At 41.6% G+C, this 16,590-nt stretch overlaps 1 protein-coding gene across 2 annotated transcripts in view; it reads left to right on the top strand.

Moving 5' to 3' along the window:
- The window catches only part of LOC131951730 (myosin heavy chain, non-muscle), a 62,766-nt gene that overhangs the window by 32,688 nt on the left and 13,488 nt on the right, over nt 1–16,590 (top strand). For both annotated transcript variants that reach the window (XM_059314094.1, XM_059314095.1), the window contains 20 exons: nt 324–494; nt 1,509–1,673; nt 2,672–2,786; nt 2,901–3,082; nt 3,176–3,367; nt 3,532–3,692; nt 3,774–3,882; nt 4,063–4,266; nt 4,627–4,775; nt 5,781–6,051; nt 6,173–6,321; nt 7,455–7,599; nt 8,135–8,347; nt 8,632–8,838; nt 9,424–9,528; nt 10,228–10,380; nt 10,681–10,848; nt 13,898–14,010; nt 14,664–14,844; nt 15,702–15,914. In XM_059314094.1, the coding sequence (XP_059170077.1) occupies nt 324–494; nt 1,509–1,673; nt 2,672–2,786; nt 2,901–3,082; nt 3,176–3,367; nt 3,532–3,692; nt 3,774–3,882; nt 4,063–4,266; nt 4,627–4,775; nt 5,781–6,051; nt 6,173–6,321; nt 7,455–7,599; nt 8,135–8,347; nt 8,632–8,838; nt 9,424–9,528; nt 10,228–10,380; nt 10,681–10,848; nt 13,898–14,010; nt 14,664–14,844; nt 15,702–15,914 (3,366 nt within the window). The remainder of the gene's footprint in view (nt 1–323; nt 495–1,508; nt 1,674–2,671; nt 2,787–2,900; nt 3,083–3,175; nt 3,368–3,531; nt 3,693–3,773; nt 3,883–4,062; nt 4,267–4,626; nt 4,776–5,780; nt 6,052–6,172; nt 6,322–7,454; nt 7,600–8,134; nt 8,348–8,631; nt 8,839–9,423; nt 9,529–10,227; nt 10,381–10,680; nt 10,849–13,897; nt 14,011–14,663; nt 14,845–15,701; nt 15,915–16,590) is intronic.

The following is a 16,590-nucleotide window of genomic DNA, read 5'->3' as shown; positions in this document are numbered from 1 at the left end:
TCATCAGTGGTCTCAAGACCATAAGATGAATGTCACATGTCATCAGTGGTCTCAAGACCATTAGATGAATGTCACATGTCATCAGTGGTCTCAAGACCATTAGATGAATGTTACATGTCATCAGTGGTCTCAAGACCATTAGATGAATGTCACATGTCATCAGTGGTCTCAAGACCATTAGATGAATGTCACATGTCATCAGTGGTCTCAAGACCATTAGATGAATGTCACATGTCATCAGTGGTCTCAAGACCATTAGATGAATGAGATGGGCCCAGGTAACCCTAGGTCAATGAGAGGCTCAAGAAATGTGTGTTTTTCAGATGAACTCCTTTGAGCAGCTGTGTATCAACTACACCAATGAGAAGCTCCAGCAGTTGTTCAACCACACCATGTTCATCCTGGAGCAAGAGGAATACCAGAGGGAGGGGATTGAGTGGAAGTTCATTGACTTTGGCCTTGACCTACAGCCCACCATTGACCTACTAGAGAAGGTATCCTCACCCACCCACACATAGCAATACAATGTCATGACACACCACACATCTTAAAAAATATGTGATGCCATTTATGTAAAATCCCTAAAAGAAATTTTTTTCTCCCAGTGTCTAAGTTCTTATTGGTCACTGGTGTATCTAGTTTTAAAATATTCTTAATGATTTAACTCTTTAAGTCCGTAATTATTTTCACGTTTTTTTTTCAGTACCCCTGCGGCTAAATGACCCATATCTTTTTACCTGTTGATTTAAACCCCACACATTATTGATCGTAATTGAATGTCCTACGCACTGATATAAAGTTTAAGTAATTATTTATTTATTAAAGAAAGATAATTACTTAGTTTTAAAGAATAAAAAATAGTGTTAATTTTTTCGGGTAAAAAATACATTTCTGTCTGGAAAATTAATGATAAGAATTACTTTTCATGAGTTCTTATTCATAGAAAATGAAAATACCCATTCATCTACAAAAATCATGGATCGGATTAGTCTTAGTATAAATACTTTAATTTTGGTTAATTTTATAATGCGACGACATAAACGACAAGGCCGCCAAACGACATTCCTCAGTGTTAAAAAAAAATGCCATTTTGCAAGTTGTTTTACAAAAAATTTGTATAAGATACAAAATCAACCTAACGAGAAAACTACAAGAATTAAATACAACAAAAAATGGCCGCTCTAGGTTATCTAGATTTACTATTAAAATTTGGATTCTGAAAAACAACGAATTAAATAGAGAAAATTTTATTGGACGCTGGGAGCGTTGTTACGGTATGGCAGGCCGGCAGACTTGCTGGGAGCGTCGTTACCGTCTTACAGAGTTAATAATAAATGTCATAAGTCACAACAGACCTTAATTGCTCCTGACGTCACAACAGACCGTAATTGCTCCTGACGTCACGACAGACCTTAATTGCTCCTGACGTCACAAACTGGCCTCTATTGGACCTGACAGACTTTAATTGCACCTAAGGTCAGCAACTAACTGAACTTAATTTGTTTCAGCCTATGGGAATCTTGGCTCTGCTAGATGAAGAATGTGTCTTCCCTAAGGCCACAGACAAAACTTTTGTAGAAAAGCTTTTGGCCCAACACACCAGTCACCCCAAGTTTGAGAAACCAGATTTCAGGGCAGATGCAGACTTTAGTCTGATTCACTATGCAGATAAGGTCATTTCATTTTTTAAAAAACAATTTTCAGTAGGAAATTCAGTTTTAAAAAGTTTTATTTGTCTCACGAAGTATGTGTGTGTGTATGCTCACTAAGTATGTGTGTACGTGTTGTATGTGTATGGCTGTGCAAATCTTGGAATATTAATTGAACCCACTTCCCATTGTCCTAATGAGTTGAACCTTGGCACATTGGTAGATCTTGGATGATAATGCAAGAATTGTTCTGACTTTTATTGTTATATTCTCCTTTGCCATTGCGGTTGACTTCACTGAGAGTTCGAGGGCAGTTTTTGAAAATATTTAAATTGATAAAATAATTCAGAACAGCTTTTTAACGGCTTATATTCTATACAAAAATATTAAAATGAGTATTATCGATTGTTCCCAAATGGCTTTAATTTTTACAAATGTAACTATAATTTTTAAAAAGATTTTTCAAAAATTCAGTTTGATTACATAGACTTTTCATGCCTATAGGGCATTGGTTAGAATGCACACTTTTCTGGGAATTCCCAATTACTGTAAACATGAATCAAGTAGTGAATGTAGCTACAGTTGTGGTTTGAGTGACATCAGCTTTGCTTTAGATGGGTTGGGAGGGGGACTAAATTTGTGCCCTTGTTTTCTGCTTTATTTGACATCATGTAGATCAGGGTTATTATCATCTTCAAGAATAGCAGTCAAAATGGGCCCTGTTGTGTCTTTGCCCATGACAGGCCATAAAAGTTGCCGAAGTGAAATGATGGGCAACATTGGCATAGCTGCCTTGTGCTTCACTTGGCTGCCTGTCATGGGGGTATCAGATCCCACTGAGCAGGTATACAGTGGTCATTCAACTCATCAGTTTGTAGACTCATTACTCTGCTGACCAATGCTTTTGTTGTTTGGTTGATTTCTCTGCTGACCAATGCTTTTGTTGTTTGGTTGATTACTCTGCTGACCAATACTTTTGATTTTAGGTTGATTTCTCTGCTGACCAATACTTTTGATTTTAGGTTGATTACTCTGCTGACCAATGGTTGATGAAGAACATGGACCCACTCAATGAGAATGTTGTGTCTATTTTATCCCAGTCTTCAGATCCTTTTTACGTCAACATGTGGAAAGATGGTAAGCTCTTAAAATGTTTTCAACCTGTAGAAGTGCTAGAAATATTACAATTTTGAAACTGTAGGATTGTGAGCTCAAGCAAATGTTGTTTCTCTTTCCCTCCCCTCCCCCCAGCTGAAATAGTGGGTATGGGAGCAGCTGCAGCCGTTGATACAATGTTTGGCTCACGTGCTCGCAAGGGCATGTTCAGGACAGTCAGCCAACTCTACAAGGAACAACTGGCTAAGCTCATGGCTACACTCAGGAACACCAACCCCAACTTTGTTCGATGTATTATTCCCAATCATGAAAAGAAGGTAAGAAAGACAATACTTTCAGAACAAGTGTTTATATAATCGCCACAAAAATGAATTTATACGGCTATAAGTTGAATCCTGTTTGTTCTCTAGGCTGGAAAAATTGATTCAGCATTGGTCTTAGATCAGCTGAGATGTAATGGTGTGCTGGAGGGAATCAGAATTTGCAGACAGGGATTCCCCAACAGGATTTTGTTCCAAGAGTTTCGTCAGCGCTATGAGATCTTGACTCCCGGTGCCATTCCTCGTGGATTCATGGATGGTAAAAAGGCAGTTGAAAAAATGGTACGCCCTTTTTTATCTAGCAATGGCTTGTTGAAGGTGTTCATTAAATAGTGTCCTAGGCTAATTTTTGGACATATTCTGTTTTTAATTTTTAAAAATGCTGAGCAAATTTTGAATTTAAAGTTGCTATAGACATTTCATTGTCATATTTTATGACTCCTCAGATATCAGTTCTAGAATTGGATTCAAATCTTTTTCGCATTGGGCAAAGTAAGATCTTTTTCCGTGCCGGCGTGCTTGCTCACCTAGAGGAGGAGAGGGACCTCAAGTTAACAGATATAATCGTCCAGTTTCAGGCTCTAGCTAGGGGCCTGCTGGCTAGGAGGTAAGTCTTGATCTGGCTAGAGAATAACGTGAAACACATAGTTTGTGTTGACATGCTAATAAATAAAGTACTTTCCTGTAGAAACTACCAGAAGCGCCTGCAGCAGATTAATGCTATCCGTGTTATCCAGAGGAATTGTGCTGCCTATCTTAAGCTGAGAAACTGGCAGTGGTGGAGGCTTTTTACCAAGGTTGGTCACTAGACATACAGGACTGGATGGTATAGACTAGACAGACTAGACTGGATAGTTTAGACTAGACAGACTAGACTGGATGGTATAGACTAGACATACAGGACTGGATGGTATAGACTAGACAGACAGGACTGGATGGTATAGACACAACTCCTGAAATTTTTCCTCTCCCACTAGGTGAAACCACTGTTATCTGTGGCAGGCCAAGAAGAAAAAATCCATGAGAAAGAAGAAGAGCTGAAAAAAGTCAAAGACACATATGAGAAACAGAAGCAGGAAACAGAGGAGCTAGAGAGGCGCTACGCCCAAATCATCGAGGAGAAAAATATCTTGGCTGAACAACTGCAGGCTGAAACAGAGTTGTGTGCTGAGGCTGAAGAGGTGAGTGGTCAGGATGGGTCAACTTGTTGCTTTGTCCATCTGTCAGGATTGGTCAACTTGTTGCTTTGTCCATCTGTCAGGATGGGTCAACTTGTTGCTTTGTCCATCTGTCAGGATGGGTCATCTTGTTGCTTTGTCCATCTGTCAGGATGGGTCAACTTGTTGCTTTGTCCATCTGTCAGGATGGGTCAACTTGTTGCTTTGTCCATCTGTCAGGATGGGTCAACTTGTTGCTTTGTCCATCTGTCAGGACATGGGTCAACTTGTTGCTTTGTCCATCTGTCAGGACTGGTCAACTTTATGAATGGATTTTTGTATTCATTCCTGAAGCTTGCACTGATTGTAAAACAAATTTTTTAGGCAAGATTGCACATGAGCAAGCGCAAAGAAGAATTAGAAGAAATTTTACATGAACTTGAGCTGAGGATAGAAGAGGAGGAGGACAGGAGTACCCAGCTGATGGAGGAGAAGAAAGCAATGCAGCAAAGTTTGAAGGACCTCGAGGAACAGTAAGTGTTTACCTCAATACAACTACAAACTATATTAGCTCCCTATAATACCTAGTGCTATATTAGCTCCCTATAATACTTAGTGCTATATTAGCTCCCTATAATACCTAGTGCTATATTAGCTCCCTATAATACCTAGTGCTATATTAGCTCCCTATAATACCTAGTGCTATATTAGCTCCCTATAATACCTAGTGCTATATTAGCTCCCTATAATACCTAGTGCTATATTAGCTCCCTATAATACCTAGTGCTATATTAGCTCCCTATAATACTTAGTGCTATATTAGCTCCCTATAATACCTAGTGCTATATTAGCTCCCTATAATACCTAGTGCTATATTAGCTCCCTATAATACCTAGTGCTATATTAGCTCCCTATAATACCTAGTGCTATATTAGCTCCCTATAATACCTAGTGCTATATTAGCTCCCTATAATACCTAGTGCTATATTAGCTCCCTATAATACCTAGTGCTATATTAGCTCCCTATAATACCTAGTGCTATATTAGCTCCCTATAATACCTAGTGCTATATTAGCTCCCTATAATACTTAGTGCTATATTAGCTCCCTATAATACCTAGTGCTATATTAGCTCCCTATAATACCTAGTGCTATATTAGCTCCCTATAATACCTAGTGCTATATTAGCTCCCTATAATACCTAGTGCTATATTAGCTCCCTATAATACCTAGTGCTATATTAGCTCCCTATAATACCTAGTGCTATATTAGCTCCCTATAATACTTAGTGCTATATTAGCTCCCTATAATACCTAGTGCTATATTAGCTCCCTATAATACCTAGTGCTATATTAGCTCCCTATAATACCTAGTGCTAGATAATCCCCTACAATACGTAGTGCTAGATAATCCTCTATAATACCTAGTGCTAGATAATCCCCTATAATACCTAGTGCTAGATAATCCCCTATATTACCTAGTGCTAGATAATCCCCTAAATGTTGTTGCAGTCATTGACCTTTGATAAAATGTGTCCAGGCTTGAAGAAGAGGAGCAGACGCGCCAGAAGTTGCAGTTAGAAAAAGTAACAGCTGAGGGTAAGATGAAAAAACTGGAGGAGGAAGCTGCAGCTCTAGATGACATGAACCAGAAGCTCTTGAAAGAGAAGAAGCTGATGGAGGAGAGGCTTGCAGAGGCCCAGCTTAATATGGCTGAAGAGGAGGAGAAATCAAAGCAGCTTGGCAAACTGAAGAATAAATACGAAGCCATTATTGCTGACCTGGAGGAAAGGCTCAGGAAAGAACAGCAGGTATGTTTAAACATTTTCTCAGTATTTGTAATCTTTTGCTTTCAATTTAAATTTTCATGGTTTAACATTTAAATGTATTTGTTGAAAAGTTTTGATAAACTAGTGTACCTTTGTCTGTTAGGCTCGACAGGAACTTGAAAAAATTCGCCGTAGACTGGAAACGGAGTTGGCTGACTTAAGAGACCAGTTAAATGAGAAGAGGCAACAGGTGGAGGAACTCCAGGCACAGCTCTCTAAACGTGAGGAGGAGGTACAGGGAGCCTTGCAGAAGTAAGTAATGCTGGTCCATTGGTTTCTTCTTGCACTTATTGTATTACAATCTTGGACTGGTATGTACAACAATTATTGTATTACAATCTTGGACTGGTATGTACAACAATTATTGTATTACAATCTTGGACTGGTATGTACAACAATTATTGTATTACAATCTTGGACTGGTATGTACAACAATTATTGTATTACAATCTTGGACTGGTATGTACAACAATTGTTGTATTACAAATGTTGGACTGGTATGTACAACAATTGTTGTATTACAAATGTTGGACTGGTATGTACAACAATTATTGTATTTAAAATGCAGGGTTGCCACTTTTCTGGAATATCCTGGATTGCCAAATTTGTCCATCATATTTTTCCAAAGTTGCTAAATTTGAGTTTTACAATTTCCTGGCTTGGGGGTTTAAAAAAATTCAGACTGTTTGAACTTGAAAGGTTTTGCTTTCTAGAAATCTTTTTTTGTGTGTAGAATACTTCAGAGCATATATAGCGCTTATGCCCCTTTGTTCATGCATAGGTGGTGCAGTACAATAGCCACTGCTAAACAAGCCTAGAATCAAGAACCATTTCTTGTTTTCTTAACTGACCCTGATACTTAGTAAATACAAAAACAAATTGGTATAAAATTTTATGTTTGTATACAATAGTCCTTCTCCAATAGACATTAATTTTAGCAGACTACAATCTAGCGAGACTAAATACTAGCATTTATAAATGAGTCTGTGACCATTACTAGCTTTTGTCTACCAACTTCAGGAACATATGGGTCACTACGACCTTTGATCTTTTTTCTTAGGCTATGTGTAAACTTAATGTGACCTGATCTTGCCTGTTGTCTAGAGCTTATCTAGATCTAAATTAAATGTATTAATAAGACTTAGTTTGGACATAAAAATTATATTTAATTATAATAAAATGAATCTTTTGTCTCAAAAAGAAATAACTGTCTTTTTTTTTTTAAATTCTGTGTGACATTAAAATTTCAGGATTTACATTAAAAAATATTGGCAGCCCTGGAAATCTTGTACTGATATGTGCAACAATTATTCTATTACAAATGTTGGTTTAAGAGTTAACTTATTATATTATTATATTCTAACTTTGAAGTTTAAATTGACCAGGGCTGATGAAGAGCAAGTGAGTAAAACAACCCTACAAAAGCAGATGAGAGAGTTGCAAATTCAGCTCCAAGAAATGCAGGAAGACTTTGATTTAGAAAAAGAGCAGCGCCTTAAAGCTGAAAAGCAAAAGAAAGACCTAAATGAGGTAAGTTTTAAGACTAGTTTGTCAACATCTTCCCAAAATGTAGTTTAATAAAGAGATACTTTACATCTGTTATCTTTCAGGGTTTAACTTGTGTTGATAAGTCATGTTTCAGGGTTTAACTTGTGTTGATAAGTCATGTTTCAGGGTTTAACTTGTGTTGATAAGTCATGTTTCAGGGTTTAACTTGTGTTGATAAGTCATGTTTCAGGGTTTAACTTGTGTTGATAAGTCATGTTTCAGGGTTTAACTTGTGTTGATAAGTCATGTTTTAGGGTTTAACTTGTGTTGATAAGTCATGTTTCAGGGTTTAACTTGTGTTGATAAGTCATGTTTCAGGACTTAACTTGTGTTGATAAGTCATGTTTTAGGGTTTAACTTGTGTTGATAAGTCATGTTTCAGGGTTTAACTTGTGTTGATAAGTCATGTTTCAGGACTTAACTTGTGTTGATAAGTCATGTTTCAGGACTTAACTTGTGCTGATGTGTCATGTTTTAGAAGTTGTGTTGATGTGTCATGTTTAACGCCTTGTTTCAGGAATTGGAAGCTTTGAGGGGTGAACTAGAAGACTCACTGGACACAACAGCTGCTGTACAAGAGTTGAGGACAAAGAGAGAACAGGAGGTGTCAGAGTTGAAGAGGATGGTGGAGGGGGCACAGAAGGCACACGAGGAGGGTGTGCAGGAGCTTAGACAAAAATATACTCAACAAGTTGAACAAATTAATGAAGAATTAGAGAATGCTAAGAAGGTAATTTACTCAACAAGTAGAACAAATTAATGAAGAATTAGAGAATGCTAAGAAGGTAATTTACTCAACAAGTAGAACAAATTAATGAAGAATTAGAGAATGCTAAGAAGGTAATTTACTCAACAAGTAGAACAAATTAATGAAGAATTAGAGAATGCTAAGAAGGTAATTTACTCAACAAGTAGAACAAATTAATTTTTGACTGACAAATGTCTCTGTTTGGTTGAAACTCATTCCATGTTTGATCAGAGCCAGATAAAAAAATTTTGACTGATGTTTATCAGATAAAAATCAACCTTGAAAAAGTGAAGACTACCCTAGAAGCAGAAAACAAAGACCTAGAGAATGACCTAAAAAGTGTTCAGATGGCCAAACAAGAATCAGAGCGCAAACGTAAGCAGGCTGAGACTCAGCTGGCAGAGATGAGCATCAAACTGGCTGAACTGGAGCGCATGTCTGGGGACTCAACAGACAAGTCCAAAAAGTTGCAGGTACCACTAGTTTAAACAAGTCATTACCACACCCAGTTTAAACAAGTCATTACCACACCCAGTTTAATAAGTCAATACCACACCCAGTTTAAACAAGTCATTACCACACCATTTAAACAAGTCATTACCACACCCAGTTTAAACAAGTCACTACCACACCATTTAAACAAGTCATTACCACACCCAGTTTAAACAAGTCATTACCACACCCAGTTTAAACAAGTCACTACCACACCATTTAAACAAGTCATTACCACACCCAGTTTAAACAAGTCATTACCACACCCAGTTTAAACAAGTCATTATCACACCCAGTTTAACCAAGTCACTACCACACCCAGTTTAACCAAGTCACTACCACACCCAGTTTAACCAAGTTATTACCACACCCAGTTTAAACAAGTCACTACCACACCATTTAAACAAGTCATTACCACACCCAGTTTAAACAAGTCATTACCACACCCAGTTTAACCAAGTTATTACCACACCCAGTTTAACCAAGTCACTACCACACCAGTTTACATGTTTGTTTGTTTTAAGTTGTCATGTTTTGATACAATTCTGTTTTTTTTTTCTTACAAGACTGAACTAGAGCAAGTTAGTCAGCAACTTCAGATAGCTGAAACAAAAGCTCTTCAAGGTCAGCAGAAGGCATCCTCATTTGAAGCTCAGCTTGCAGACTTACAGGTAGAGAAACTAATATGTTGGGTGACCTGTGTGTTGGGTGACCTGTGTGTTGGATGACCAGTGTGTTGGGTGACCTGTGTGTTGGGTGACCAGTGTGTTGGGTGACCAGTGTGTTGGGTGACCAGTGTGTTGGGTGACCAGTGTGTTGTTGGGATGTTGGGTGACCAGTGTGTTGGGTGACCAGTGTGTTGGGTGACCAGTGTGTTGGGATGTTGGGTGACCAGTGTGTCGGATGTTGGGTGACCAGTGTGTTGGGTGACCAGTGTGTTGGGTGACCAGTGTGTTGGGTGACCAGTGTGTTGGGTGACCAGTGTGTTGGGTGACCAGTGTGTTGGGTGACCAGTGTGTTGGGTGACCAGTGTGTTGGGATGTTGGGTGACCTGTGTGTTGGGTGACCAGTGTGTTGGGTGACCTGTGTGTTGGGTGACCAGTGTGTTGGTTGACCAGTGTGTTGGTTGACCAGTGTGATGGGATGTTGGGTAACCTGTGTTATGGGTGACCAGTGTGTTGGGTGACCAGTGTGTTGGGTGACCAGTGTGTTGGGTGACCAGTGTGTTGGGTGACCAGTGTGTTGGGTGACCAGTGTGTTGGGTGACCAGTGTGTTGGGTGACCAGTGTGTTGGGTGACCAGTGTGTTGTTGGGATGTTGGATGACCTGTGTGTTGGGATGTTGGCTACAGTGTGCCATATTTTGTGCAGGAAACCCTTCAAGATGAAACAAAACAGAAGCTCTCCCTGCAGTCTAAATTACGTGCTATTGAAGATGAAAAGACAAGCCTAGAAGACAGACTAGAGGAGGAGGAAGAAAACAAAAGAGTGTACGAGAAACAGATTCAAGATCTCAACCAGAAGGTAACATTGCTCACCTACTTGGCCATGATGGAAAATTGTTGTTTGTTTTGTTGGTGGGGTGCAAAACTTTATTTGTTTATATAAAAATTTACTTTTATAAAAGGGATAGCGTTAACATATATGTATAAAAAAAATACAATAATAAAATTATGAATGTGTACAAATTGAGTTCTTTTCACTTTGTCTAAACTAACGCGATAAAAAAATTTTAAGACTGGATGTTGTTGCTAATCCTAGACTTCAATTTGTAAATATTCCTTTAATAACTGAGATCAAATTATGTCTTGTAATTTTCCCTAGATAATTGAAATAAAAAAGAAAGCGGAGGAGGATCTGGCTAACAATGAACAGCTGGAGGAGTACAAGAAGAAATCTGCCAGGGACATGGAACAAATGGTCAATCAGCTGGAAGAAATGAGGTCACAGAATGACAAGTTGGAGAAGTCCAGACGAAAACTTCAGGCTGAGGTCAGTATCTCATCAGCAACATTTTATCATATGCCCTGTCTGTTGGTTTGTGGGTTTGAGCTCACCTGTAGTTTCTCTACACACCTGTATCAACCCCCACCTTCTCTACACACCTGTATCAACCCCCACCTTCTCTACTCACCTGTATCAACCCCCCACCTTCTCTACTCACCTGTATCAACCCCCACCTTCTCTACTCACCTGTATCAACCCCCACCTTCTCTACTCACCTGTATCAACCCCCCACCTTCTCTACTCACCTGTATCAACCCCCCACCTTCTCTACTCACCTGTATCAACCCCCACCTTCTCTACTCACCTGTATCAACCCCCCCACCTTCTCTACTCACCTGTATCAACCCCCACCTTCTCTACACACCTGTATCAACCCCCACCTTCTCTACTCACCTGTATCAACCCCCCACCTTCTCTACTCACCTGTATCAACCCCCACCTTCTCTACTCACCTGTATCAACCCCCACCTTCTCTACTCACCTGTATCAACCCCCCACCTTCTCTACTCACCTGTATCAACCCCCCACCTTCTCTACACACCTGTATCAACCCCCACCTTCTCTACACACCTGTATCAACCCCCACCTTCTCTACTCACCTGTATCAACCCCCACCTTCTCTATACACCTGTATCAACCCCCCACCTTCTCTACACACCTGTATCAACCCCCACCTTCTCTATACACCTGTATCAACCTCCCACCTTCTCTATACACCTGTATCAACCCCCACCTTCTCTATACACCTGTATCAACCCCCCCACCTTCTCTACACACCTGTATCAACCCCCACCTTCTCTATACACCTGTATCAACCCCCACCTTCTCTACTCACCTGTATCAACCCCCACCTTCTCTATACACCTGTATCAACCCCCACCTTCTCTATACACCTGTATCAACCCCCACCTTCTCTATACACCTGTATCAACCCCCCCACCTTCTCTACACACCTGTATCAACCCCCACCTTCTCTATACACCTGTATCAACCCCCACCTTCTCTACTCACCTGTATCAACCCCCACCTTCTCTATACACCTGTATCAACCCCCACCTTCTCTATACACCTGTATCAACCCCCCCCACCTTCTATCTACACCTGTATCAACCCCCACCTTCTCTATACACCTGTATCAACCCCCACCTTCTCTATACACCTGTATCAACCCCCCCCACCTTCTATCTACACCTGTATCAACCCCCACCTTCTCTATACACCTGTATCAACCCCCCACCTTCTCTACTCACCTGTATCAGCCCCCCACCTTCTCTACTCACCTGTATCAACCCCCACCTTCTCTACTCACCTGTATCAACCCCCCCACCTTCTCTACTCACCTGTATCAACCCCCACCTTCTCTACTCACCTGTATCAACCCCCACCTTCTCTATACACCTGTATCAACCCCCACCTTCTCTATACACCTGTATCAACCCCCCCCACCTTCTATCTACACCTGTATCAACCCCCACCTTCTCTACTCACCTGTATCAACCCCCACCTTCTATCTACACCTGTATCAACCCCACCTTCTCTACACACCTGTATCAACCCCCCACCTTCTCTATACACCTGTATCAACCCCCACCTTCTCTATACACCTGTATCAACCCCCACCTTCTCTATACACCCGTATCAACCCCCCCCCACCTTCTATCTACACCTGTATCAACCCCCACCTTCTCTATACACCTGTATCAACCCCCACCTTCTCTATACACCTGTATCAACCCCCCCCACCTTCTATCTACACCTGTATCAACCCCCACCTTCTCTATACACCTGTATCAACCCCCCCACCTTCTCTATACACCTGTATCAACCTCCCACCTTCTCTATACACCTGTATCAACCCCCCCACCTTCTATCTACACCTGTATCAACCCCCACCTTCTCTATACACCTGTATCAACCTCCCACCTTCTCTATACACCTGTATCAACCCCCCCACCTTCTATCTACACCTGTATCAACCCCCACCTTCTCTATACACCTGTATCAACCCCCCCACCTTCTATCTACACCTGTATCAACCCCCACCTTCTCTATACACCTGTATCAACCTCCCACCTTCTCTATACACCTGTATCAACCCCCACCTTCTCTATACACCTGTATCAACCCCCACCTTCTCTATACACCTGTATCAACCCCCCACCTTCTCTATACACCTGTATCAACCCCCACCTTCTCTATACACCTGTATCAACCCCCCACCTTCTCTACTCACCTGTATCAACCCCCACCTTCTCTACACACCTGTATCAACCCCCACCTTCTCTACTCACCTGTATCAACCCCCCACCTTCTCTATACACCTGTATCAACCCCCACCTTCTCTATACACCTGTATCAACCTCCCACCTTCTCTATACACCTGTATCAACCTCCCACCTTCTCTATACACCTGTATCAACCCCCACCTTCTCTATACACCTGTATCAACCTCCCACCTTCTCTATACACCTGTATCAACCCCCCCCACCTTCTCTATACACCTGTATCAACCCCCACCTTCTCTACTCACCTGTATCAACCCCCACCTTCTCTATACACCTGTATCAACCCCCCACCTTCTCTACTCACCTGTATCAACCCCCACCTTCTCTACACACCTGTATCAACCCCCACCTTCTCTACTCACCTGTATCAACCCCCCACCTTCTCTATACACCTGTATCAACCCCCACCTTCTCTATACACCTGTATCAACCTCCCACCTTCTCTATACACCTGTATCAACCTCCCACCTTCTCTATACACCTGTATCAACCCCCACCTTCTCTATACACCTGTATCAACCTCCCACCTTCTCTATACACCTGTATCAACCCCCCCCCACCTTCTCTATACACCTGTATCAACCCCCACCTTCTCTATACACCTGTATCAACCCCCACCTTCTCTATACACCTGTATCAACCTCCCACCTTCTCTATACACCCGTATCAACCCCCACCTTCTCTATACACCTGTATCAACCCCCCACCTTCTCTACTTACCTGTATCAACCCCCCACCTGTTGTTTCAGGTTGATGACATGACAGTTGAGTTAGAATCCCAACGATCAAATGTGTCCAATGCAGAGAAGAAACAGCGCAAGTTTGACCAGATGCTCGCTGAAGAAAAAGCTCTCAGAGAGAGGTAACCTGACTAGTACACAAGTTTTTTATTTGCTTGTCATGTTTTTATCCCACTTAAAATTTTAAACTGTGTACTACTAAATAAAACCAAGTAAACTAGCCTTTCAGTGACTGGGTCAGATAAAGGGATAGTGTGGTCAGCTCTATGATCAGCCATCTTTACTTTCCCTAATGTGAGTCAAGTACCCGTCAGAGCTGGGTGGACTCAGTGGCGTTGTACAGACTCAAAACCAGGAGCTAAACTTGAAACTTTTACATTGTCTTTAGTAGTCAAACTCTGTACCACTCTACCACACCTGTGTCACCCCTAAAACCTTGTGTCACCCCTAAAACCCAGTGTCACCCCTAAAACCCGGTGTCACCCCTAAAACCCCGTGTCACCCCTAAAGCCCCATGTCACCCCTAAAACCCTGTGTCACCCCTAAAACCTTGTGTCACCCCTAAAACTTTGTGTCACCCCTAAAACCCTGTGTCACCCCTAAAACCCTGTGTCACCCCTAAAACCCTGTGTCACCCCTAAAACCCTGTGTCACCCCTAAAACCCTGTGTCACCCCTAAAACCCTGTGTCACCCCTAAAACCCTGTGTCACCCCTAAAACCCTGTGTCACCCCTAAAACCCTGTGTCACCCCTAAAACCCTGTGTCACCCCAAAGATTGGCTGCCGAGTATGACCAAGTGGAGAAAGAGAGCAGAGAAAAAGAGACGAAGATTCTCAACCTCCAGAGACACATTGATGAACTTCAGGAGAGGTCTGACCAGCAGGAGCGAGCCAGGCAACAGCTGGCTAGAGAGCTAGAGGACCTTATCTCATCTAAAGATGATGTGGGCAAAAATGTGAGTCTCAGCACAGCTGGGGACATTTTGGCTAGTGCTCTAGTTGTTAGCTGGGGACATTTTGGCTAGTGCTGCAGTTGTTAGCTGGGGACATTTTGGCTAGTGCTCTAGTTGTTAGCTGGGGACATTTTGGCTAGTGCTGCAGTTGTTAGCTGGGGACATTTTGGCTAGTGCTCTAGTTGTTAGCTGGGGACATTTTGGCTAGTGCTCTAGTTGTTAGCTGGGGACATTTTGGCTAGTGCTCTAGTTGTTAGCTGGGAACATTTTGGCTAGTGCTCTAGTTGTTAGCTGGGGTCATTTTGGCTAGTGCTCTAGTTGTTAGCTGGGGACATTTTGGCTAGTGCTGCAGTTGTTAGCTGGGGACATTTTGGCTAGTGCTCTAGTTGTTAGCTGGGGACATTTTAGCTAGTGCTGCAGTTGTTAGCTGGGGACATTTTGGCTAGTGCTCTAGTTGTTAGCTGGGGACATTTTGGCTAGTGCTCTAGTTGTTGGCTGGGGACATTTTGGCTAGTGCTCTAGTTGTTAGCTGGGGACATTTTGGCTAGTGCTCTAGTTGTTAGCTGGGGACATTTTGGCTAGTGCTCTAGTTGTTAGCTGGGGACATTTTGGCTAGTGCTCTAGTTGTTAGCTGGGGACATTTTTGCTAGTGCTGCAGTTGTTAGCTGGGGACATTTTTGCTAGTGCTGCAGTTGTTAGCTATGAACTTAACTATGCTTGTAAACACTTTACACTAACTAAATGATTTCTGTTTACTCCTCGAGGCAAATTTAAAAATTAACCATAATAATTTCAATAAAATGTGTCACATTGACATACATTTTTAAAGGTTAAATTGTTTTTAAATTAATAATTTGAAGGTTCATGACTTGGAAAAAGCCAAACGATCCTTGGAGTCTACAGTTGCTGAACAGAAACAACAGATAGAAGATCTGGAAGATGAACTTCAAGCTGCTGAAGATGCCAAACTTCGTCTTGAAGTTAACATGCAGGCGCTGAAAGCTCAATATGACAGGGACGCTGCTGGCAGAGAGGACCAAGAGGAGGAGGCCAAGAAGTCTTTGTTAAGACAGGTGGGTGGGTCACTGGGGTGGGGTCACTGGGGTGGGGTCACTGGGGTGGGTCACTGGGGTGGGTCACTGGGGTGGGTCACTGGGGTGGTCAATGGTAAAAAGTAAACTATACCGCATTACTGATAATACTCTGTAAAACTGTTTGAAATCTCTCTGTAGGAGAGTCTGAGCCACTTCTCTACTGGGAATTGAGCAAATTAATTTTTACATAACAACCTGGTCTGATGACCTCTTGACTCTGGCAAGGGTCTCCGGCCAGGGAATAAGACTAAATATCAGGTCTGATGACTTTGTGTCAACTCAATGCCCGCAGTTTACAGCCTATAGTAAAATAAAACACAAAGTTACAACAATAGTACAATTTAAGTTATTATTCTTTTAAAACTTAAACTTATTAATCATACATAATTATATTTATGTATTACAAACAATACAGTCAATATAAAATGAGCTAAGTAAATAATACAAAACCAAGCACGTAGTAGTAGGGCCGATGGCCCTCAACTCCATGTGCAAAGCCAGTAAGAGAGTCAGAAGAGAGAGAGACCTTTTTTTTTGGGTTGCATCCCCTGTTATGTATTAAATTGGTGGCTGTGTTAAGTGGACAATCTAGTCAACCAGAGGAGGGAGGGAGGGAGGGGGAGAACAATAGCACAGGTAGAGGTGGTGGAAGCAC

The sequence above is a fragment of the Physella acuta genome, unplaced genomic scaffold, assembly GCF_028476545.2.
Source record: "Physella acuta isolate Inbredline_101_S28 unplaced genomic scaffold, ASM2847654v3 ptg000824l, whole genome shotgun sequence".
Taxonomy (NCBI): Eukaryota; Metazoa; Mollusca; class Gastropoda; family Physidae; genus Physella; species Physella acuta.
This window is presented reverse-complemented; position numbering and strand designations above follow the sequence as displayed.